At 41.9% G+C, this 23,769-nt stretch overlaps 1 protein-coding gene across 1 annotated transcript in view; it reads left to right on the top strand.

Moving 5' to 3' along the window:
- CLTRN (collectrin, amino acid transport regulator) overlaps positions 1 to 23,248 on the top strand; it is a 100,406-nt gene extending 77,158 nt beyond the window's left edge. The window contains exon 6 of the mRNA XM_082247240.1: positions 23,074 to 23,248. Coding sequence (XP_082103366.1) covers positions 23,074 to 23,224 — 151 coding nt within the window. The 3' untranslated portion in view covers positions 23,225 to 23,248. The remainder of the gene's footprint in view (positions 1 to 23,073) is intronic.
- The last annotated feature ends 521 nt before the right edge of the window (positions 23,249 to 23,769 follow it).

Genomic DNA, 23,769 nt, shown 5'->3' with positions numbered 1-23,769 from the left:
AATGAAAATATTAAAAGACTATGGAGAACTGTCTAATTTAAAGATTAATTTAGCAAAATCTGAAATATTGAGTATCAATATTAAACATCAAGAGGAAGAAGCCTTAAAACGAGAATTTCCTTTTATATGGAAAAAATCTGAATTAAAATACTTGGGAATTAAATTAACAGCAACCCCAGAAAAACTATATAAAATAAATTATATACCCTTATTAAATGAAATAAAAACAGAAATTAATAGGATATCACATAGATCTCTCTCATGGATAGGAAGGATAAATATCATAAAGATGGCAATATTACCAAAAATAGCAAATAAATTTCAGATGTTGCCAATACCGATACCTCAAACATACTTCAGGATTTTAAAATCCCTAATAACAAAGTTCATTTGGAAAAAAGGAAAACCTAGGATACAATATTGGGTGTTAACGAGACACTAAAATCAGGGAGGACTAGCGGTACCAGACTTTAAAAAATATTATCACGCAACACTACTTGCACGAGTTTTGGAATGGGGAAAGATAAAAAGGGAAAAGAATTGGGTGGATATAGAATGTTTTTTGAGTAACTCAAATTTAGGTAAAATTATGTCGATACCACCTCAATATAGAAAATTAAACACAAGTACACATATAATAACCCACCAGGCACTTAGAGTTTGGGATTTAGAACATAAAAAGGAAAAATGGAAATTTAACTCACCATTAATCCCATCAAAAGACACTAATTTTTTTCCACCGGGACAGGGGGAAATAGGGGGTAATTGGATTGGAGGGGAAGATACACGATTAAAAGATATTTTGGTTAAAGGCAAAATATGCACAATGGGTGAATTAAAAGGGAAAAAATGGAAAATTGATGAATGGCGATACTGTCAGTTGAAACACTTTGTGGCTTCGTTCCCAAAACCATTAAGAACAGAAGAAGAACTATTACCCTTTGAGCAAATTTGTATGTCGGAAGGTAATAAAAACAGCATTTCCAATATTTATAAAATTTTGGTGACGGAGACGACACAGACAGTACCGCCCTTCATAGAAAAATGGGAGAGAGATGTGGTTTATCCTTAGGCCTCATTCACACTGACAACATCAAACCTGTATTTATATGAGTTTATATGACATTTTTAAATGACTTTTCAGTAATGCCATTCAAACAAAATGTTTATTTGGGTTTAGGTGCAGTGAGTTTAGATATTTAGACAGAAAAGAATTCTGAAAAATCGAGGATCTGATTGGAACATAGCTAAACATATGTAAACATGGCTAAACCTGAGTTATGCAAGAACATTTAAACACAAGGAAAAGTGGTTTTAGAAGCATAACAATTGTTTATCCTTCCAAATTATTCTCCCCTGAGTTTAGAAAAGCTAAAGTGTGAAACCCTGAGAAGACTTCCCTCCCTGTCACTAGAGGCCACAGATGTTGTGGTAGATGCAGCAGGATAATTATGTGGTGGGGCGAGATGCTTAAATGAGGAGCGGGGAGAAGGAGGAGTGCCAACCTTTTGCTGCTACTTGTCTCATTGAGGTGACACTCCCTCTGACACTGACACTGAGCTCTGTGATGGGAAGTCATGTGTTTCCTCATGTATGTGGTAATGGGCAAGGGGTTGTAAAAAAATAGCATGGGGAGATGGGCAATGCTCTGAAGAATATGTGCCAATGCAAAAAAAAAAAAATGTCATTCAGCCAAAGCAGTGTTTTTTATTTTTAATGTTCAATATTTGTTATTAAAAGTTTTGCAAAATAGCATAGGAAAGATAGAAATTGGAACTTTGTCAAGAAAAAATGTTACGGCATCAGAATACAATTGCGTCAATGACATTCATAGAATTCCCGGAAATTATGCATATAAAGCCTAATACAGAACAACCTGTGTCAAATAGTTGCATTTAAAGCAGTTATCACCAGCAACATCCATATAACATAACAGCATGGGAAAACGTCAACTGGAAACAAACCATCTAAGTCATATCGGGTTATCCCGATAAAGTAAAGTGCAGAACAATGAAAGCAGAAGAGAAAGAGAAAAGGAAAAGAAAAGGAAAAATAGAATAGGACAGAAAAACAAGTGAGAGTCTTTCCCCCCCAGGACCATGCCCTAATACAAGTATAGTATGCCACCCAATGTTCAGGGAGCCTAGAGATATGCCACCCACGGGCTCCACACCTTCTCAAACTTCATCTGAGTGTCTCTACAGATACTAGTAAATTTTTTGTTAACCATGATCCAGGAGATTTTATGTTTATCCATCACAATATTTAGCACCGGTGACTTCCAAGAACGTGCTATGGTTATTTTAGCTGCTAGGAGGATAAAAAGATGAGGGTACGCAGATGTCTGGGGATCTCCCCCTCGAGGTAAGCAAACAGCGCCGTCTTAGCAGCCCTGGGAACATTTTGTCCAGTCACCAAATGGATCAGGTTAAACACCCGAATCCAAAAGCGCCGAACCTTCGGGCAGGACCACCAGACATACCTACCTGTCCACAGCCCCTAAAACATAGTTATGAAGCACCAGGATATAGCTTTGCCAGTTTTGACGGAACCAGATACCAGCGAGATAACACTTTACAATTAGCTTCCAACCAGGGAGGTGTTAAGTATTCCCCTGTGCACCATGGTCGACCATTTTATCCATCCCTCCTCCTCAATTGTTTCTCCCAGATCTGATTCCCATGTCCGTTGGTATAAAGGTTTGTGATTGTGATCATTGAATAGGGCATAGAGTGCCATTATGCCCCCCCCCCCCCCCCGTGGTTCCCACGCAAACACCTGTTCTTGAAAAGAGTTCTAGAAGTAATGTCAACCCCATCTTTCAATAATGTACATAGAAAATGCATTTTTTGACATAGGCGAAACGTCTCCCTGGGAGGCATCTTCAGCTTTTCCCTAAAATAACTGTGTGGTTTAATCCGCTTATTGTCCAGGAAGTGAGCAATCCTATAAAGTCCTTTGTCAGTCTCCCAGGTGAACTGATTAGGCCTTTGGCCCGGTGGGAAGGGAGGATTATGGAAGAGAGGGGCCACTGGAGTGTGAAGGGATTTTAAAGGATACAGTTTACATGCCGTATCCCAAAGCCGCAACGAGTGGGACAAAGACGGGCACATAATCGCCTTTCAGTCCCGTGGGGATAGCCATAACAATAGGTCTAGGGGGATAGTTAGACTAGCCCTTGCCTCCAAGTGTAACCAATCGGGTTTGTAATCCACATTAAAGATTTGATGTTACTATAGTTGTGCCGCCCTATAGTAACACAGAAAATGTGGGACTCCCAACCCCCCTCTCCACTTGAATCTATATAAAGCGGACCGAGCTACCCGACATCCACCTTTATGCCAGATAAATTGAAAGACTAAGGACTGTAGCTGTCGGAAGAAAGTGGAGGACACCGGAATCGGGAGGGATCTGAAATAATATAAAATAAGTGTTTTCTATTTTTAATCGAAACATTAATTATGCTCAATACCTTTACCCACTTGACCTTTGAAAGATTTTACCCCCCTTTATGACCAGGCCACATTTTGCGATACAGCACTGCGTTACTTTAACTAACAATTGGGCGGTCATGCAACGCTGTACCCAAATACAGTAAATATGTAATTTTTTTCCCACAAATAGAGCTTTCTTTTGGTGGTATTTGCTCACCACTGTGTTTTTTCATTTTTTGTGCTATAAACAAAAAAATAAAATTTTGAAAAAAAAACAAAAAACATTTTGTACTTTCTGCTATAAACATATCCAATAAAAATGTTTTAAAAACATCTAATTTCTTCATAAATGTAGGCCAATATGTATTTTGCTACATGTTTTTGGTGAAAAAAAAACTCCAATAAACGTATATTGGTTGGTTTATGAGAATGTTATAGTGTCTACAAACTATGGTATATATTTATGTAATTGTAACTTTTTCTTTTATACTAGTAATGGCTATACTTGTAATAGCAGCGATCAGAGACTTATAGCGGGACTGTCTAAACTGCTGGCAACAAAAGTACATTCCAAAGTGAAAATGCCCAAATCGGGCCCAAAGCGTCAATATTTTGTGTGGCCACCATTATTTTCCAGCACTGCCTTAACCCTCTTGGGCATGGAGTTCACCAGAGCTTCACAGGTTGCCACTGGAGTCCTCTTCCACTCCTCCATGACGACATCACGGAATTGGTGGATGTTAGAGAGTTTGTGCTCCTCCACCTTCTGTTTGAGGATGCCCCACAGATGCTCAATAGGATTTAGGTCTGGAGACATGCTTGGCCAGTCCATCGCCTTTACCCTCAGTTTCTGTAACAAGGCAGTGGTTGTCTTGGAGGTGTGTTTGGGGTCGTTATCATGTTGGAATCCTGCCCTGCGGCCCAGTCTCCAAGGGGAGGGGATCATGTTTTGCTTCAGTATGTCACAGTACGTATTGGCATTCATGGTTCCCTCAATGAACTGTAGCTCCCCACTGCCGGAAGCACTCATGCAGCCCCAGACCATGACACTCCCACCACCATGCTTGACTGTAGGTAAGACACACTTGTCTTTGTACTTCTCATCTGGTTGCCGCTACACACACTTGATACCATCTGAACCAAATAAGTTTATCTTGGTCTCATCAGACCACAGGACATGGTTCCAGTAATCCATGTCCTTAGTCTGCTTGTTCTCAGCCAACTGTTTGCTGGCTTTCTTTGCATCATCTTTAGAAGAGGCTTCATTCTCTGACAACAGCCATACAGATGAATTTGATGCAGTGTGCGGCGTATGGTCTGAGCACTGACAGGCTGACCCCCAACTCCTTCAACCCCTGCAGCAATGCTGGCAGCACTCATATGTCTATTTCCCAAAGACAACTGGATATGACGCTGAGCACGTGCACTCAACTTCTTTGGTCGATAATGGCGAGGTCTGTTCTGAGTGGAACCTGTCCTGTTAAACCGCTGTATGCTCTTGGCCACCGTGCTAAAGCTCAGTTTCAGGGTCTTGGCAATCCTCCTATAGCCTAGGCAATCTTTATGTAGAGCAAGAAATCTATATTTCAGATCCTCAGAGAGTTCTTTGTCATGAGGTGCCATGTTGAAATTCCAGTGACTATTTTGAGAGATTGAAAGCGATAACACCAAATTGAACACACCTGCTCCCCCATTCACACCTGAGACCTTGTAACACTAGCGAGACACATGGCACCGGAGAGGGAAAATGGCTAATTGGGCCCAATTAGGAAATTTTCATTTAGGGGTGGACTCACTTTTGTTGCCAGTGTTTTAGACATTATTGGCTGTGTGTTGAGTTATTTTGGGGGACAGCAAATTTACACTGTTATACAAGCTTTACACTCACTACTTTACATTGTAGCAAAGTGTGGTTTCTTCAGTGTTGTCACATGAGAAGATATAATAAAATATTTACAAAAATGTGAGGGGTGTACTCACTTTTGTGAGATACTGTATATATGTGTTTTTTGTGCAGAGTTGCCACCCTGTTGCAGTAAAACTGCTATAGGGTGGTCAGCAAGTGGTTTAATAACATGCCTGGGAGTGCCCTTATCCTGCCTGTAAAGGAGCAAATCTCTGTTATGTGCAGAAATAATGCAGCAGCACTGACATTTTTCAAAAGCAAAAGTGTTTAAAATTGCTGGCAAATGACATTTCATTAATAAATTCTTAAAAAAAAAAAAAAAAAAAACTCTTTTGAGGATCTGCTTTCTATTTTGGAGGGGTCTATGTGCTGTTTTGTTTTTAAAGAAAGAAACCAGAAATTATTGTCAATTGTCGGCAATTTAAACTGTAATTTTTTTTTCTTTGTGACATTTAACACTTTGCTCTAGGACACCCTACAGCAAAAATGTCCCCCGAATATATACCAGACCCTTTAAGTCTTGTATGGGTTTTAAGGGGGTACCTCTTTCCCACAACCCTGACCAGTGGTTATGGGGGTCTACAGGAAGGGGGCTTATAGGAATCTGGATATTGCAATAAGCGTATTTTGATTGGTTTGCGCAAAAGTTATCGCAGCTACTAACTACGGGAAATTTATGTCATTTTTATTGTTATTTTTTTAACTAGTAATGGCGGCGATGTGGTGGCGATCAGCGATTTTTTTTGTGGGACTGCGACATTGCGGCGGACAGATCGGACCTTTGACTGACATTTTTGACACTTTTGGGGGTACCAGTGACATTACTACAATAATCAGTGCTATAAATATGCACTGTTACTGTAAAAATGACACTGGCAGGGAAGGGGTTAACTTTTATTGGTGATCAAGGGGTTAATGTATGCCTGGTGCTTACTAACGTGTGTGGGGGGAGGGGACTGAGTGACACAGGCACAGATCGCAGGTTCAGCTATGCTGAATCCTGTAATCTGTCCCTGCCTATCACTTAGGAGATCCGCCCGCTTTGTTTACACAAGCGGGCGGATTTCCACACTTGATCCCCGACGATCGGCGAAGAGAGGTGGTGATCATCGCCTCTCTTCCCCTGGCCCGACTCCCGCTGTGACTGAATACTGCGGGAGCTAGCCTCCGCCCACAAGGGGAGGAGTCCAGCGACGTAGGTCTACGTCGCTGGACGATAACAAGCCACTTTGCCGCAGTACGGTCAACGTGACCGGTCGGCAAGTGGTTAAAACGAGTCAGTGATCATGTGATGCCAACTTTTCGTTGCTAGTTTGTGGGGCCATGGTGGGATTAGCAGAAGAGGTGAAGAGGAAGAAGAGGGTAAATTATCGGCAGTTGCAGACAACTGAGAAGAGTAAGAAAAAGAACACTCAACGCCAGGCACTCAACTTCCTACTTTGTATAGTAGTTCCTATGGTACAGCTGTGTCTGTGAAATAGAAAAGGCAGACACACCCTGTCTCCAGATGATACAGCTCGACCACTGCTCTCTGCTGCACAATCATCTCATTCCCTACCATCTCTTCACCCAAAAGCTCTGTCTTTCACGTTAGGCCTGCCTGATATTTTAATAAAGGAGATTGCCTAAATGTAAAGGCAGCTATGGCAATAGGATAAATGAATGAGCTTTATTTTCTAACACTAAAGACTGCAAAATCTGGTGCAGCTCTCCATAGAAACCAATCCGCTTCCATGTTTTATTGTCAAAGCAATAATTGAACAATAACTGAAAACTTCCATGTCAAAGCATTATTGAACAAGCTGAAGTTAGAAGCTGATTGGCTACCATGCACAGCTGTACCAGACTGTGTCAACAACAAGCACTACTGACACTGAAATAAAATAAAATAAAAAAAACACCTGTAGAATTACCAAACCTCAACCCATGTTTTTTGCTTGTAACTCAACAGAAAATAAATAAATAAATAAATGTAAGAAAAAAACAAAACAAACCCCCAATAATAAAACAACAAAAAACAACACTGCAAGGGGAGAGGGCAGCAGCTATACAGCAGTCACAATTGTTGAGCGATATGTAGCCCACCACACTGCAATCCACAGTTATTTAACCACTTAAGCCCCGGAAGATTTTACCCCCCATTCCGACCAGGGCCTATTTTGCGATTCGGCACTGCGTGACTTTAACGGACCATTGCGCGGTCGTGCGACGCTGTACCTAAACTAATTTGATGTCCATTTTTTCCCACAAACAGAGCTTTCTTTTGGTGGTATTTGATCACCTGTGCGATTTTTTGACCATGCGCTATAAACAAAAAAAGAGCGACAATTTTGCAAAAATAACAATATTTTCCACATTTTTTTATATGAAATTCCCCCCAAAAAAATGTAAAAATCAAAATTTTTTTAACATTTTCGGCCAATTTGTTTTATGCTACATATCTTTGGTAAAAAAAATCGCAAAAAGCGTATTTTGATTGGTTTGCGCAAAAGTTATCGCGTTTACTAACAAAGGGAAAGATTTTTGTCATTTTTGCTGTTTTTTTTTAACGCGTAATGGCGGCGATCTGTGATTTTTTTTGCGGTACTGCGACATTGCGGCGGACAGATCGGACCCTTGACTGACATTTTTGACACTTTTGGGGTTACCAGTGACATTTCTACAGTAATCAGTGCTATACATATGCACTGTTACTGTAAAAATACACTGGCAGTGAAGGGGTTAACTTTTTTTTGAGAGGGAGGGGTGGTGTGTGTCCCTAGGGGCGTGATTCTAACTGTGATTGGCTGTGGCTTCAGGGGTAGGAACAGTGATCAACGGTTCTACATAGTAGAACCGTATAATTACGATTCCTACACCGGGGAGAATGACAGGCGGCTTGTTTACATCAGCCGCCTGCCTTTCTCCCTCTCCACCGACGATCGCCGAGTGACCGGCGGACATCAGGTCCGCCGGTCACACGTGCGGGGGGATCCGTGACCGCGCGGGAGCGCGCCTCCGGTGGCGCGCGCTCGCTCCCCAGAGCCTCACAGGCTAGCGACGTAGACGTACGTCGCTCTGCCTGTGAGGGGCTGACTGCCGCAGTAAATATACTGTGAGCAGTCGGCAAGCGGTTAACAGAGCACAGTAAAGCACTGTATAGTAACTTCTTCCAGCACAGAATGTCAGCTCTTCCTAAATTTCCATAGCACACACTGCCTAAAGGCTGCGGGAAAGGCACTCTTTTTATAATGACAGATTGTTACAACCACGATGCACTATAGAACGACACATAGAGTTATATGCAGTAATTCTTCTCTGTGAGGGCTGAAGGTGAAGATTTAATTCTGGTTTATGATCAGGATTTTATGTTGTTTTTATAGTATGTTGGTGTTATGTTAATTATCATTTGGGATAATGTTAGAGAAAGTGGTGTATTATTTGCATTTGGTAGTTTGATTTTATGTTATTTACAGTAAATCTGTGTTATTTATTCTAGGTTGTATTTTAATTGTATAGGTGGTTTTATTTGTAGTGTAGTTTGAATTTGTTTTACTTAGTGCTAATGGCTGTTATTGGTAATTTTGTTGTGTCTTTGTATCTTGTTTTGTCCATTGTTGTGATCTTGTGTTGTCTTTGTTAAGTGTGTCTGTGTCACAACAATTTCCCGATTTCCCTTTGGGATTATTAAAGTATTCTGTATCTGTGAGGGGCTTGGACATAATAAACCTCCAATTTTCCTTCCTTTTAATCCAGTTGCCCTATGTTCAAAGGCCAGGCAGTGCATTATGGGTACAAAAAAATCAGCGTAACAAATAATTCACCATAAATTTGCCATAACAGTGATCATCACACACACAGGGTTGGCCCTAAACCCATAGTAGCAGCAAACCTCAACCCAGTTATGGAGAGCAAGGAATACAAACAATTTGATTATTCATAAAATCAACCCCAGCCTTATTCTTGAAGCCCAGATGACAAAGCTGGCTTAATTTGGATGTGTTATAAGAGAAATCAACTCACTAGAAAATAAAATTATGCTTAGAAAGCATGACAAGCTGGATGGATACAGTCAGAGAAACTTTACTTGGTATTGTGAATATCTAAAGTATATGTGAATCCCAGGGCAAGGCAAAACATTTATGTGTATATATACATATATATATATATATATATATATATATATATATATATATATATATATATATATATATACCCTTTTTTCCCTTTTTATAAATTATCACATAGTCTCTGTTCTCAGCTGCATAAGAGCCTTGGTAGGGATAATTGCTGTGCAGGAGGGACATGGCAGCACAAGTCTGATCTTTGGAGAAGAGGCAGGCTGAGCTCCCAGCACAGCCAGAAAGCTGACTACGCTGAGATGGATGTGCTCTCCTGCCTAGCATGGTCAGTTTGAAATAGGAAAGCAAGGGGACTGGCAGGATCCCCAAGAATCTCCCACAAATGAAGCAAAACAAAGAGAACAGGATAATTTATAATACAAGTACATGGTACAACAGCCACATTTCATGAATATGAAATGTTGGCGATAACATATTTCTCAAAGATCTATCATTAGATTTTTTTTTTTTACAGTTCTGTCCACTATGTGACAAAGCACATGTAGTTCCATGTTTCAAAGTGCTTTCTAAATTTAGTTATGAGTAGAGTACCAACCTGACCCTCTCCTCCCCTGCTGCAGCCGATCTAACAACACCAGCTACAATAGAGGCACCTGAATAATAGCTGCAGTTGGTCTCAGTTGCAAACACTTTCCTGACACAAGTAATAGCAAGAGGTATGCAGAGGGCGGGGCGATCTGTCAGTCTCTGCATTCCTCTTGCCATTGCTTGTCTCAGGAAAGTGTTAAAAACTGAGACAAGCTAAAGCTTTGATTCAGCAGCAGGAAAGGAGGGGGAAGGTTGGTATTCATAACTAGGGTTAGAAAGCACATAGAAATATGGAACAACATACTATACAAATATTGTCCCATAGTGGACAGAACTCTAAAATAAAAATTCCAAAGATAGATCTTCTTTAAGACCCAAATAGAAGATAATTCCGGAGAAACACTATCAATGTGGTCGCCAGGAATCAACATCAATTTGAAGAATGGGTTATGCATTTACAAATGCTAGTGGAATTTTATTATGCTTCCTACAGATGCTAGGAGTAGACACTTACCTTTTACATACATCACCACTGATCCCCTGTGGGTCCTTGAGCCCACCTCCATGCAGGAACCCTAATAGCTTCTGTTGGTCTTTATATCTGGCTTATTTATTTATATGAGTCTCATCTGTTATTATTAATAGTGCACGGTTACGGTTAGTCGGTAATTCAGTGGAATTTATATATTCGCTGTTATGCTTTCTCTACCTTTCTAGGATTTCTCCCACCTCCTTGCCCCCTGAAGAAGACTATACATAGTTGAAACGTGTTGTAATATTTTGGTGGATGTGCAATTAATACAATAAGTATTTGCTATCTCTGCTTCATGTGAGACAAGCATGAGATGATATTTATTACTAGATCAGGATATGGGTTGTATATTTTTAACCCATTGTACAAAAAACATTTTCTATTTTTATGAAATAAAAACGTTCTTTGTTTGATTCCTATTGCTGCAACAAAGTCCCATGGGAGACACCTTTGGTTTTCAATTTATTAAGGATGGAGCAGCTATCCAGCCCATGATACAATCACCGCCTCTGCCTCAATTTTTACATACAGCATACAGTGCATAGAGATGCCCCAAACTATTCGCCGGCGAACAGTTCCCGGCGAACCCCGCACACCACTCATATATGGTGGGACAGTATCTTGCAGATAAAAAAGTAATTACATTTTTTTCTCTGTAATATAATTGCAGTTGCCTGCCAGTGTGTGTCAGGCCCACAGGCTGTACTGTGCCCACTGCCCACCACTCATATAGGGTGGCACAGCCCCTTGCAGATAAAAAATTAATACAATTTTTACTCTGTAATATAATTGCAGTTGCCTGCCAGTGAGTGGCTCTGAGGAAGAGGCTTATGCCTCGAAACGTGTCAGCCGTCATCCTAATGAGACTATGAACATCTGTATGGACTACTTCTGATACTCAAGTGCATGAGTTTGATGTGATTGATTTTCACCTACGTTTGTGAGTAGCCATTTTTATGTTTCAACTAATAAAGCCTGTATTGAGGATAATGCGCTAGGTCGGTGCGCCATTTTTCTTGTGTTTTTGTTTGCAGTATTGTTGGACTTCCCCAGTCCTTGAGGGCAGCAAGACCTAAGCCATCCGAGATGCCATTTATATAGTCCAGTCGGAAAAGCAGTTGGGGAAGCCTCGTTTTTCTGAGCACAGGAGAAAGGTGGTTCATTTACAACATTTTGTTTGGAGCCTGCCAGTGAGTGTCAGGTCCACAGACTGTACTGTGCCCACTGCGCACCACTCATATAGGGTGGCACAGCACCTTGCAGATAAAAAATTAATTTAATTTTTCCTCTGTAATATAATTGCAGTTGCCTGCCAGTGAGTGTCAGGCCCACAGACTGTACTGTGCCCACTGCCCACCACTCATATAGGGTGGCACAGCACCCTTGCAGATAAAAAATTAATTAAATTTTTCCTCTGTAATATAATTGCAGTTGCCTGCCAGTGAGTGTCAGGCCCACAGACTGTACTGTGCCCACTGCCCACCACTCATATAGGGTGGCACAGCACCTTGCAGATAAAAAATTAATTAAATTTTTCCTCTGTAATATAATTGCAGTTTCCTGCCAGTGAGTGTTAGGCCCACAGACTGTACTGTGCTCACTGCCCACCACTCATATAGGGTGGCACAGTACCTTGCAGATAAAAAATTAATTTAATTTTTCCTCTGTAATATAATTGCAGTTGCCTGCCAGTGAGTTTCAGGCCCACAGACTGTACTGTGCCCACTGCCCACCATTCATATAGGGTGGCACAGCACCTTGCAGATAAAAAATTCATTAAATTTTTCCTCTGTAATATAATTGCAGTTGCCTGCCAGTGAGTGTCAGGCCCACAGACTGTACTGTGCCCACTGCCCACCACTCATATAGGGTGGCACAGCACCTTGCAGATAAAAAATGCATTACATTTTTCCTCTGTAAAATAATTGCAGTTGCCTGCCAGTGAGTGTCAGGTCCACAGACTGTACTGTGCCCACTGCACACCACCCATATAGGGTGGCACAGCACCTTGCAGATAAAACATTAATTTAATTTTTCTTCTATAATATAATTGCAGTTGCCTGCCAGTGAGTGTCAGGTCCACAGACTGTACTGTGCCCACTGCCTACCACTCATATAGGGTGGCACAGTACCTTGAACGCATAGTACCACTAATCTAAAAACAAATGACAGGCCGAGGCAGGCCACCCCGCAGGGGCCGTCATGGTCGTAGTGCTGTGATTTCCTTTGGCCCTAGAATAATGCCCAGTGTTCAGAGGTCACATACCCTGAACTCGAAAAATTCTGAGGACACAGTTGGCTGGCTTACACAGAACACCCAATCTTCTACGGTTTCCGCTCAGAACCTTGACGCACCATCCTCCTCCAGCTCAGCTTCGGGAACCTCTCAAGTTACCACTCGCCTGCCCGCCGCCACCACCAACACTAGCACCACAGCCGCTTCACTTGATCTGTCAGAGGAGTTATTTACACATCAGTTAGAAGAAATGAGTGATGCGCAACCATTAGTGCCAGAGGATGTAGATAACAGGGATATGTCTCAGTCAGGCAGCATTACACACATGGATGTACGGTGTGATGATGATGATGTTGTACCCGCTGCTGCTTCCTTTGCTGAGTTGTCAAATACAAGTGAAGCGGTTGATGATGACGATGTGTCCTTGGATGTCATGTGGGATGCAGAGGAATTGGTGACACCGCCACAACTTGCAGGCAGGCCTGCTGCCACCTCCTCTACTCCTCCTATTCCATCCTCTTCGCTAACCTCCTCGGCTGAGTCCTCTTCTGCTACTGCCTCTTGCTCCACATCAACTGCACCCCCCCAGCTCCCCAGGGGCGATCATTAAAGCCTACTAGGCCAACAATGGGCCCACACTGCAGAATCATTGTTTTCTGGGTCACTTAACTGTCACTGAAATACCTCAGCACGACCATAGGCTTTCAAAAACCGCCATCGCCTGCAATCTTCCAAACGTGCGCACGAGCACAGTCATCACTACATCAAGATTGCCGCATAGAGGAATAAAATTTATGTCAACTATTGACAACTCTTTGCGGTTGTCTAAAATCTATTCAATACACATCCCCTGATAGGGGATGTAACAGGGATTAAACTGATAAGAATAGTACTACTTAACACACCACTCATATAGGATGGCACAGTACATTGCACGGCGCACGCGCAGTGCCCCAGATTGGAAGTAAGAGGACCGACCAAACATCTTTTTCCATCTCCCGGTTCCTAAAATCTATTCCATACACTGGCCCCTGATAGGGGACGTAACAAGGGATTAAACTGATAAAAATAGTACTATTTAACACACCACTCATATAGGATGGCACAGTACATTGCACGGCGCACGCGCAGTGCCCTAAATTGGAAGTAAGAGGACCAACCAACCATCTTTTTCCATCTCCCGGTTCCTAAAATCTATATGATACACATCCCCTGATAGGGGACATAACAGGGATTAAACTGATAAGAATAGTACTACTTAACACACCACTCGTATAAGATGGCACAGTACATTGCACGGTGCACACGCAGTGCCCCAAATTGGAAGTAAGAGGACCGACCAACCATCTTTTTCCATCTTCCGGTTCCTAAAATCTATTCCATACACCGGCCCCTGATAGGGGACAAAACAGAGATTAAACAGGTAAGAACAGATTTTTTAAATTTTAATTAAAAAAAAAGAGGACAGCCTCTGCGGAGCTGGAAGTTTTTGGCCGCGTTACTGAACGCTCATGCACAATGGCTGTAGGCTCATGCGTCCTTTTGCGGAGGTGACAAACCTGGTCAGTCAAACCCAAGGCAACATCATCTACCTCATCCCATATGCGTTTTTTCTGGAGCGTGCCCTGCGAAGAGTGCTGGATCAGGCCGTAGATGAGCATGAAGAGGAAGAGTTGTGGTCACCATCACCACCAGAAGCAGACTTGTCGTCGTCGATTTCTGGACCAGTGGCAACGCAAAGAGAGGAGTCTGAAGAAGAGGAGTCAGAGGAGGAAGGTGGCTTTGAGGAGGTGGAAGACCAACCACAGCAGGCATCCCAGGGGGGCTTGTTGTCACCTTTCGGGGACCCTTAGTGTTGTACGTGGCTGGGTGGAGGAAGAGACCTTCAATGACATCAGTGAGGACAAGGAACAGGACATGGCTAGCTTGGTATCCAATCTTGTGCAAATGGGGAGTTTGCGGTTGTGAAAATGGACTGTTTGCGGTGCGTTAAACGGGGAGTTTGGACTGTCAGAGTTTGGTCTGTCACTGTCAAGCGGGCGTAACCCTTACACTACTTGACCGATACAACATCATACCTGATCATATACACACACTGGATGTTTTAAAGCACGTTATTCCAAACAATTTAGGAATGTTAGGTGATTTTGCCCTTTATGGATTAAAACCCGACTCTGCGTCAACTACGTAATTTTCCATGGGAGTTTTGCCATGGAGCCCCCTCCGCCATGCCACAGTCCAGGTGTTAGTCCCCTTTAAACAACTTTTCCATTACTATTGTGGCCAGAAAGAGTCCCTGTGGGTTTTAAAATTTGCCTGCCTACTGAAGTCTATGTCGGTTCGCCCGGTTCGCGAACATTTACGGAAGTTCGCGTTCGCCGCTCGCGAATGGAAAATTTTATGTTCGCGACATCTCTAACAGCGCATCAAACATTTTGATTGGATCTAGTAACCTCTATGAGCTTGTGTAAACAGTATTTTTTGTAACCACAGATTTAAATCTTTAGTCTATTCATTATTCTTAATCAGTATAGGGTATTGTTCTGAGAAGTGAGAGAGTTTGTTTCTAGTGATAAATAATTTTTTACTCTTGTAATTCACTAAAGCAAAAAAAAAAGTAATGCTGGGTGCATAATTGCCGTTTAATAGCTATAGGTCATCATAATTTCTTTCAGTGACACACACCAATTCCAAGTTCAGAAAACACAATAAAATGTTATTAGGGTTAATGATTTCTGAGTGTAGGAATTACCACTAACTGTGTCATAAACACCTGAGATATGCATTATTCCTGATCTTTGACTTTCTTATCTAGTGATTTCAAAATGAAGCTTATGTGCAGTGCACATGGAACAACGTCTTTCTGAACAATTTGTACAAGGTTCAAGGCAAAATAATGACGATATTGAAGCTTTACTTTAGAGTCTGTTTATGAGGAGTCAAATGACACATTCACTTCAGATTTACCAAGAAATTCATTCCGCTGATTTATTTGCCATTATTATTTGCCAACTTAATATTACCTTCAAAAGCTACTCACCTACCAACACATGGATTTGTTTGCGCTTTCTGTTGCAATAACTTTTATTGAATTTCAGGAGATTCCGAAAAAAATTTGTAAACATAAAGTATTTATTTATAAGAGCCAAGGCTTTTTTCAGCGGGGACGCAGGGCCCCATCACTAAATGTATATAATAGAAAGGGGTGTGCTGGAGGATCTATTGATGCTGGCTGCTGGGAGATCTATGTTCACTGGTGGGGATCTGTTTTTATGTTAGGGTCTATTGTTGCTGGTGGGGATATATTGTTGCTGGTCGGGATCTACTATAGAGGGAGAGGTCTATTGTTGCTGGCTGCTGGGAGATCAGTTGTTGCTTCTGGGGATCTAATGTTGCTGGGGTGGATCTTTTGTTACTGGGGGGGGGGGTGGCATTTTGTTGTGGGTGATCTGTTGTTGCTGTGTGTGTGTGTGTGGGGGGGGGTGTCTATTATTGTGTGGGGGAGCTAATGTTGTTGGGGGGGATCTATTGTTGCTTGGTGGCATATGTTGTTGTTAGGGTGGGGTTCATTGTTGCTGGGGGGGGTCTATTGGTGTGAAGGGGCCATTGTTCCTGGCTCCAGGGAATCTATTTTACTTCTATTCTTGTTATTAGACAAGAACAAATTCCATACAGATTTTTTAGCACCATAAAATTATACTTGGGGTAGTACTGGGAGGTGGGTAGGGGGTGAAACCAAGGGACGGTGCTTGGAGGTGGGTAGGGTGCAGAAACAAGGGGGGAGTTCCTGCACCTATTCTCTGAGAAAATAAGCCCTGATAAGAGCAATATATGTTCTAGGAAATACAAAGTTGGTGCTAGTAAGTAGCTTTTATGTGCTAACATGTCATTTCATTCTAAAAGACATTTAAGCCGACTTTCACTCCTTTCTTTAAGATCCTTTCCTCTCTTGTAGCCCCCTTACACAACTGAATATTTATTTTCTTTTTTTTTTGTATATAAAAAGGAAATTTTTTGTTTTTATTTTCTTTCTTTTGTGTCCTGAATCTTTGCCTAGGTGAAGATGCCATATTCAGACCCTATGCATGCGCAGAAATCAGTGTTAATTTCGTCGACTAAAACCGACTAAAACGTTTTCGTCGACTAACACAATTCAGATGACTAAAATACGACTAAAACTAAAATGGCATTTTAGTCTTAAGACTAAAATACGATTAAAACTAAAATGGCATTTTAGTCAAAAGACTATAACTAAAACTAAATCGAAATTTGCTGCCAAAAATTAACACTGGTGCATGCTCAAAGCATAAATAATAACACATTAGATTTTTCACTCCAGGACCAGCAGTAGTATATAATGAGTTTGGAAATTGTAGAGAAATGCTTAAATAATGCATTACAAATTACAATTGAACTACACCCATTCGATTATAGATGACTAAAATGAGTTTTAGTCGACTAAAATGTAGGGCGTTTTAGTCGACTAAAATATACTGGAGTTTTAGTCGACTAAATAGGACTAAAACTAAAACACTTGCAGAAGACTAAAATAGGACTAAAACTAAAATGCCATTTTAGTCCTAAGACTAAGACTAAAACTAAATTGAAATTTGCTGCCAAAATTAACAGTGGCAGAAATGGCTTCGGTCTCTGTCAGTGATATGGCAAAGACTTTGCAGTCTGACTGCATATGTACGAGTTTTAATGCATTACCACTTGGTATTACTAAGTCCAGGCTGGGCCTTAGGTGTTCAGACGCCCTGTGCAAGCTAATTTTGTGGCGCCCCCCCCCCCCATCCTCACTCCTCGCCCCTTGGTCACCTAAACATACACAAAGATGAAAAAAATATTTGTAACAAATAAGAGAGAGATGCAGGGGCTGCGGGGATGGTGCAGGAGATGCAGGGGCTGCGGGCATGGTGCAGGAGATGCAGGGGCTGCGGGCATGGTGCAGGAGATGCAGGGGGCTGCGGGCATGGTGCAGGAGATGCAGGAATTGCAGGCATGGTGTAGGAGATGCAGGGCTGCAGGCATGATGCAGGGCTGTGGGCATGGTACGTGCAGGGCTGTAGGCATGGTACAGGAGAGGCAATGCTGCGGGCATAGTACAATAGATGCAGTGCTGCGGGCATGGTACAGGAGAGGCAATGCTGCGGGCATAGTACAGAAGATGCAGTGCTGTGGGCATGGTACAGGAGAGGCAATGCTGCGGGCATAGTACAGAAGATGCAGTGCTGTGGGCATGGTACAGGAGATTCTCAGGACCGATGTCCCTCTGACAGGCAGCCGGTGATTGGCTTTTTTTTTCTCCTCATGCTTTTAGCGTGAGAAAAAAAAAAGCCGATTACCCGCTGTGTTTACATCACGTGATCAGCGATCACGGTGGTAAATGGCCAGGACTTGCTGATCATAGAGCGAGCCACACGCACCCTGCAGGGAGCGTGCAGACAGCTCATGCATGGGAGGACATAAATGGACGCCCTCCCGGCAATTTAGGCCCGCGCTGTAGCCGTCTTTCGGCTATAGCGTGGGCATGAAGAGGTTTAATATCAATGGTATTTGAAATATGCAGCATGAAAGTGATTAATGCGTTAGTGACCAGTGTCAGTTAAATAACCCCTTTGTGCTACATTAGTGGCAGTGGTGTCAGCATTGATAAACCCCATACATGCTGCAGCATAAAGGGGTTAATTAACTAACAATGGTCACTAATGCATTAATCGCCTTCATGCTGCATATTTTAAATACCATTGGTAAATAATTAACCTCACCCCTCAAACCCCCCCCCCCCCCTCCAGTTAGCTGAATAATCAGTAGATGCCCCTCTGCTTACTTTTTAGATTGGCTGCCGGGTTGCTTTCTCCTCTAAGTCGCACTCACTGCCCGGCTGCTCTCTATGGTACTCTCCCAGCCCACCTCCCAGCCGGCCTCTAAGTGACGTCACGTCTCGCCGGGACTCAGAAGTGCCTATCCGACAGAGATTACTCCGCGGCTCCGCCTGACAGAGAAGTGAAACCCGGGTCCCAGGGTTGTGGCGGTTGCAGGCACATCATTGCAGGCATTGTAGGGCGGCCGGCGGAAGCCACAAACTTTTTGCAGAGTAAACTTTTGGCAGCACACTGCCAGTGCCAGCACTCCGTTCCTACAATAAATTGATCTTCCCCTTCCGCCCACCCCTTGTACCGGCCCTGGCTGTGAGCTGTGATGGCCGCACGGCGCCCCTGTTGCCCATGGCGCCCTGTGCAGCCGCATAGCTCGCACACCCCAAAGGCTGGCCCTGACTAAGTCACACATCCCAGGAGAGGCTCAGACACACTATGGGGTCTCTATCCCATTACTGGCAGAGACCTGAGCCGTTTCTGCACATGCAGGGAAGATTTGCCGCATGCTCAGACACATCATGGGTCTCTCACCCACGATATGTCTGCACATGCGCCAAATCTCAATTCAAGATGGTGGCCTGAGAGCAGAATGGTGAAGGGAGAACTTTGCCTGCAAGGAAGACAACGACGGACTAGTATGTATGTTTTTCTTATATTTTTTACAGGTACAAGTGTTAGCCTGGCTTCACATATATACGGGTCCAGTTTCGGTGCAGAATTCAGTGAGGTTTCCATTTTGCAGTTCAGGTGCCATTCAGGTGCGAATTTGACACTGAAATTGCACCTTAACCTGACTGAAAAATGCACAGGACCCTTTTTCAATTTGCACCACAACTGAACCACAAATATATGAACCGTCTCCATTGAAAGCCGTTCTGGTCCAAGCAATGCAAATCGGATGCGGTTCAATACATCCGATTCACATATATGTGAACTGAGCCATAGGGATTTAAAATTTAATTGAAAGGTAAGGCTTAGTTCCTGTTTAAGCATAAGTATGAGTTTGATAATATAGGATTTGTTTTCTTCCAGTGTGTTTTCAGAATGGTTTTTGTGTGAGAAATGTTTTAAATAGGGGAGGTGTCCTGCATAGCAGAATCTGTTCTCTCTGAGGTCCCACCAAGAGTCATTAGATCCATAGATCCCATACCTTCCGGAAATATTACATTTTGTCATTGAGGTTGATTTACTAAAGCCAAATAAGCTGTTCATGATGTAGGGGAATTTCCACTTTGCAAGGGAATTTGCCCCAGAGCTTAGCGAATGAGGTGAAGCTCTGGAATAATAAACTTATGCGCGATTTTGAGGTAAGCGATCAAATGGATCTTCCCAATCTGAAAAATAGATGTGGAACTCCTCCAAGCCAGCAGCTGATTCTGATAGTGTCACCACTAATCACAACGTAATTAAAAAATATAAAGATCAGCGCTCAGCTTTTTTAACAGGGGGACCACTAGATCTAATATAAATGTATGTAGAAAAGACGTGCCTTAAAAGAATATTGAATGGTGATCAAATTAATAAATGTGTCAGTAAAAGTGTGTTCAAAAATGCTGAATATATAGAGTGATAATAGAATATGTAAATGTATACAAAATAAATCCAATCAACGATGCAATGCTGAGTGACTGTTCAAGTAAACCAAACTCATGTGCGACTCTATACAAACAAATCAATCCAATTCATAAAAGTGTAGAAAATGAGTGACAGTGACAAAAGTAAAACAACTAAATATAGCAATATTAAGCTAAAGTGCTTCAATAGTCCATAAAGTGCGTATATTAATTTAACAAGTATTCATGATAGCAGTCCCAAATGAAGTAAATAAAGTGCAGTGTGCCAAAAAAAAAAAAAAAAAAAAAAAAAAATCTTTCTATATATGGTGATCTTTCCAATCAACTCAAAAAAGTGAAAGGTGCTCTTCAAACACAGCAAGGTGAGTGTATCCCAGTGAGCATACAATCCAGACACCGAGTGCAGTGGCCGCTCACCTCCACAACACTCAGATTGAGCGTTCGATATAACAATCCTGGCAACCCTTTTCAGCTTGTTCGCTAACAACCCAGCGTGCTCCAGCAGCAATGGATACAATAATGGAGATATCGCAGCATAGGAAGCTCAGAACTGCCTTAATCCCTGTGTTGGTAACTTAAAAAGAGAGGCTCTCATGGTGCAGAAACGTAGGGTAATATTTATTCACAAACAATAGTAGTGCAGGCTACTCACATTACAGTCGATAGAACAAAGCAGGTAGTGTCACAAACCGCCGATGCGGTGCAATCCGAAGCTTCCGGTCACGGCCGAAGACCGGAAGTGACGTCGGTACGGCTTACCCTGACGCGTTGCGCTACGAACACCCGTAGCTTTCTCAAAGGCTCCCCCTTTGAGAAAGCTACGGGTGTTCGTAGCGCAACGCGTCAGGGTAAGCCGTACCGACGTCACTTCCGGTCTTCGGCCGTGACCGGAAGCTTCGGATTGCACCGCATCGGCGGTTTGTGACACTACCTGCTTTGTTCTATCGACTGTAATGTGAGTAGCCTGCACTACTATTGTTTGTGCGACGCTGTACCCAAATAAAATTGACGTCCTTTTTTTCCCACAAACAGAGCTTTCTTTTGGTGGTATTTGATCACCTGTGCGATTTTTTGATCATGCGCTATAAACAAAAAAAGAGCGACAATTTTGAAAAAATAACAATATTTTTCAAATTTTTTATATGAAATTCCCCAAAAAAAATGTAAAAATCAAAATTTTTTAACATTTTTGGCCAATTTTTTTTCTGCTACATATGTTTGGTAAAAAAAATCGCAATAAGCGTATTTTGATTGGTTTGCGCAAAAGTTATTGCGTTTACTAACTACGGGAACGATTTTTGTCATTTTTGTTGTTTTTTTTTTTAACGAGTAATGGCGGCGATCACCGATTTTTTTTGCGGGACTGCGACATTGTGGCGGACAGATCGGACCCTTGACTGACATTTTTGACACTTTTGGGGGTACCAGTGACATTACTACAGTAATCAGTGCTATACATATGCACTGTTACTGTAAAAATGACACTGGCAGGGAAGGGGTTAACTTTATTGGAGAAGGAGGGGTTAATTGTGTCCCTAAGGGCGTGTTTCTAACTGTGCAGGGATGTGGCTGTTCATGTAACAGCAGAGATCAACGGTCCCACATAGCAGGACCATTTGATCTCTGCTATTACACAAGGGAGAATCACAGGCGGCTGTGTTTACATTAGCCGCCTGCCTTTCTCCCTTTGTAACCGACGATCGCGAGTGACCGGTGGACATCGGGTCCGCCGGTCACTCGCGCGGAGGTGTCCGTGAACGAGCGGGGGCGGGAGCGCGCCTCCAGCGGCGCGCACGCCCCCTATTGGCTCACAGGCTAGTGACGTACCGGTATATATACTTTCGGCGGTCGGCAAGTGGTTAAGGAGTTCTCCTTTGACTAGGTTCCTATATTATTCCATGTTCCTACACCATAGCTGTATGCATGATAGATAGAAAGATAGAAAGATAGATAGATAGATAGATAGATAGATAGATAGATAGATAGATAGATAGATAGATAGATAGATAGATAGATAGATAGATAGATAGATAGATAGATAGATAGATAGATAGATAGATAGATAGATAGCAGTGTTGGGGGTAACGAGTTACAAAGTAACGGATTACAGTAACTGCATAACTTTTTTTGGTAACGAAGTAACGTAACTAGTTACAATACTAATATTGGTAACTACACTACTTTACTAGGCTATAGGAGGTAACTTCACTACTTTACTAGGCTATAGGAACGCGCTTTCCTGCGTTACCCAAGCCGTGCGATACAATCGTTATTTCGAAGAATAGAGAGGGATGAAGTTTATGACTTTTTGTTGCACTTTATGTTTTATTCTGTTTTTTTCAGGTTTTGTTCTCATGTTTCCCAAAGCCTGTGTTTATACAATAAACTCTATGCAGAAAGAGTGCCATGTATCTTCTTCTACACGGTCAATTAAGAAAGAGGGGAGTAAAGGAATAAGTAGTGAAGTTACTTTTCAAATGCAGTAACTAGTAAAGTAATCTCGTTACAATTTACAGAGGTAACTAGTAACTAGTTACATTTTTTGAGTAACCCCAACACAGATAGATAGATAGATAGATAGATAGATAGATAGATAGATAGATAGATAGATAGATAGATAGATAGATAGATAGATAGATAGATAGATAGATAGATAGATAGATAGATAGACAGATAGACAGATAGACAGATAGACAGATAGACAGATAGACAGATAGATAGATAGATAGATAGATAGATAGATAGATAGATAGATAGATAGATAGATAGATAGATAGATAGATAGATAGATATCAATTTACTTGATGCATTTTATTTGTAAATGTGTTTGAGTAAAAGATTTATTTGCAATTTTTTACAGAAAGAAAAAAGTAGCTGAAGCTGAAGAACCTGATGAATCTGAAGACAAGATGAAACCTGCAGAAACAATTGAAAATGGAACTCATAGCGAAAACATACATATTAATGAAGGAGTGGACAATGCGGGCTTTGAAGATATTACTCCCCTTTAAATTGGAATTTGGATTTTTTTCTTGACTGAAGAGGAACCCCTAAACAGAACCATATATATACATATATATCTGTGGTTGTACAGAAGATTGAATATTTAGGTTCACTTGGATAATGCAATAATTTATGGGTGAATGGGTGAAAGCAGGATGACTCTGTGGGTAGCAAGCAGAGGGTGATGGACTACTGTCAGTTAGGTAATGGGGATATCAGGCTTATGTCATGTTGTATTCCAAACAATACAAAAGTGTCAAAATTACCACTTTGCACCTTTGCAATATGCATTATTTGTACAAGGTAAAGCTGTTAAGAGCATATAAGATGAAATCCATAATAGAGACCCATCTATATTGTGACTAGTTGCCTTAAAGTGGTTATAAAGGTAAAAAAATGTTTTCCCCTAATGCATTTAAAAAAAAAAAAAAAAAAATCTGTCTTCAGCTTCCCTCGGCCCCCTTATATTTACCTGAGCCCGATCTCAATCCAGCAATGTGCCCAACTCATAAGTGTGTACAGCTTATTGCATTAGGGTGTGCATCCCAAAGCT

The sequence above is a fragment of the Pelophylax lessonae genome (genome assembly GCF_965119305.1).
Source record: "Pelophylax lessonae genome assembly, chromosome: 2".
Taxonomy (NCBI): domain Eukaryota; kingdom Metazoa; phylum Chordata; class Amphibia; order Anura; family Ranidae; genus Pelophylax; species Pelophylax lessonae.
This window is presented reverse-complemented; position numbering and strand designations above follow the sequence as displayed.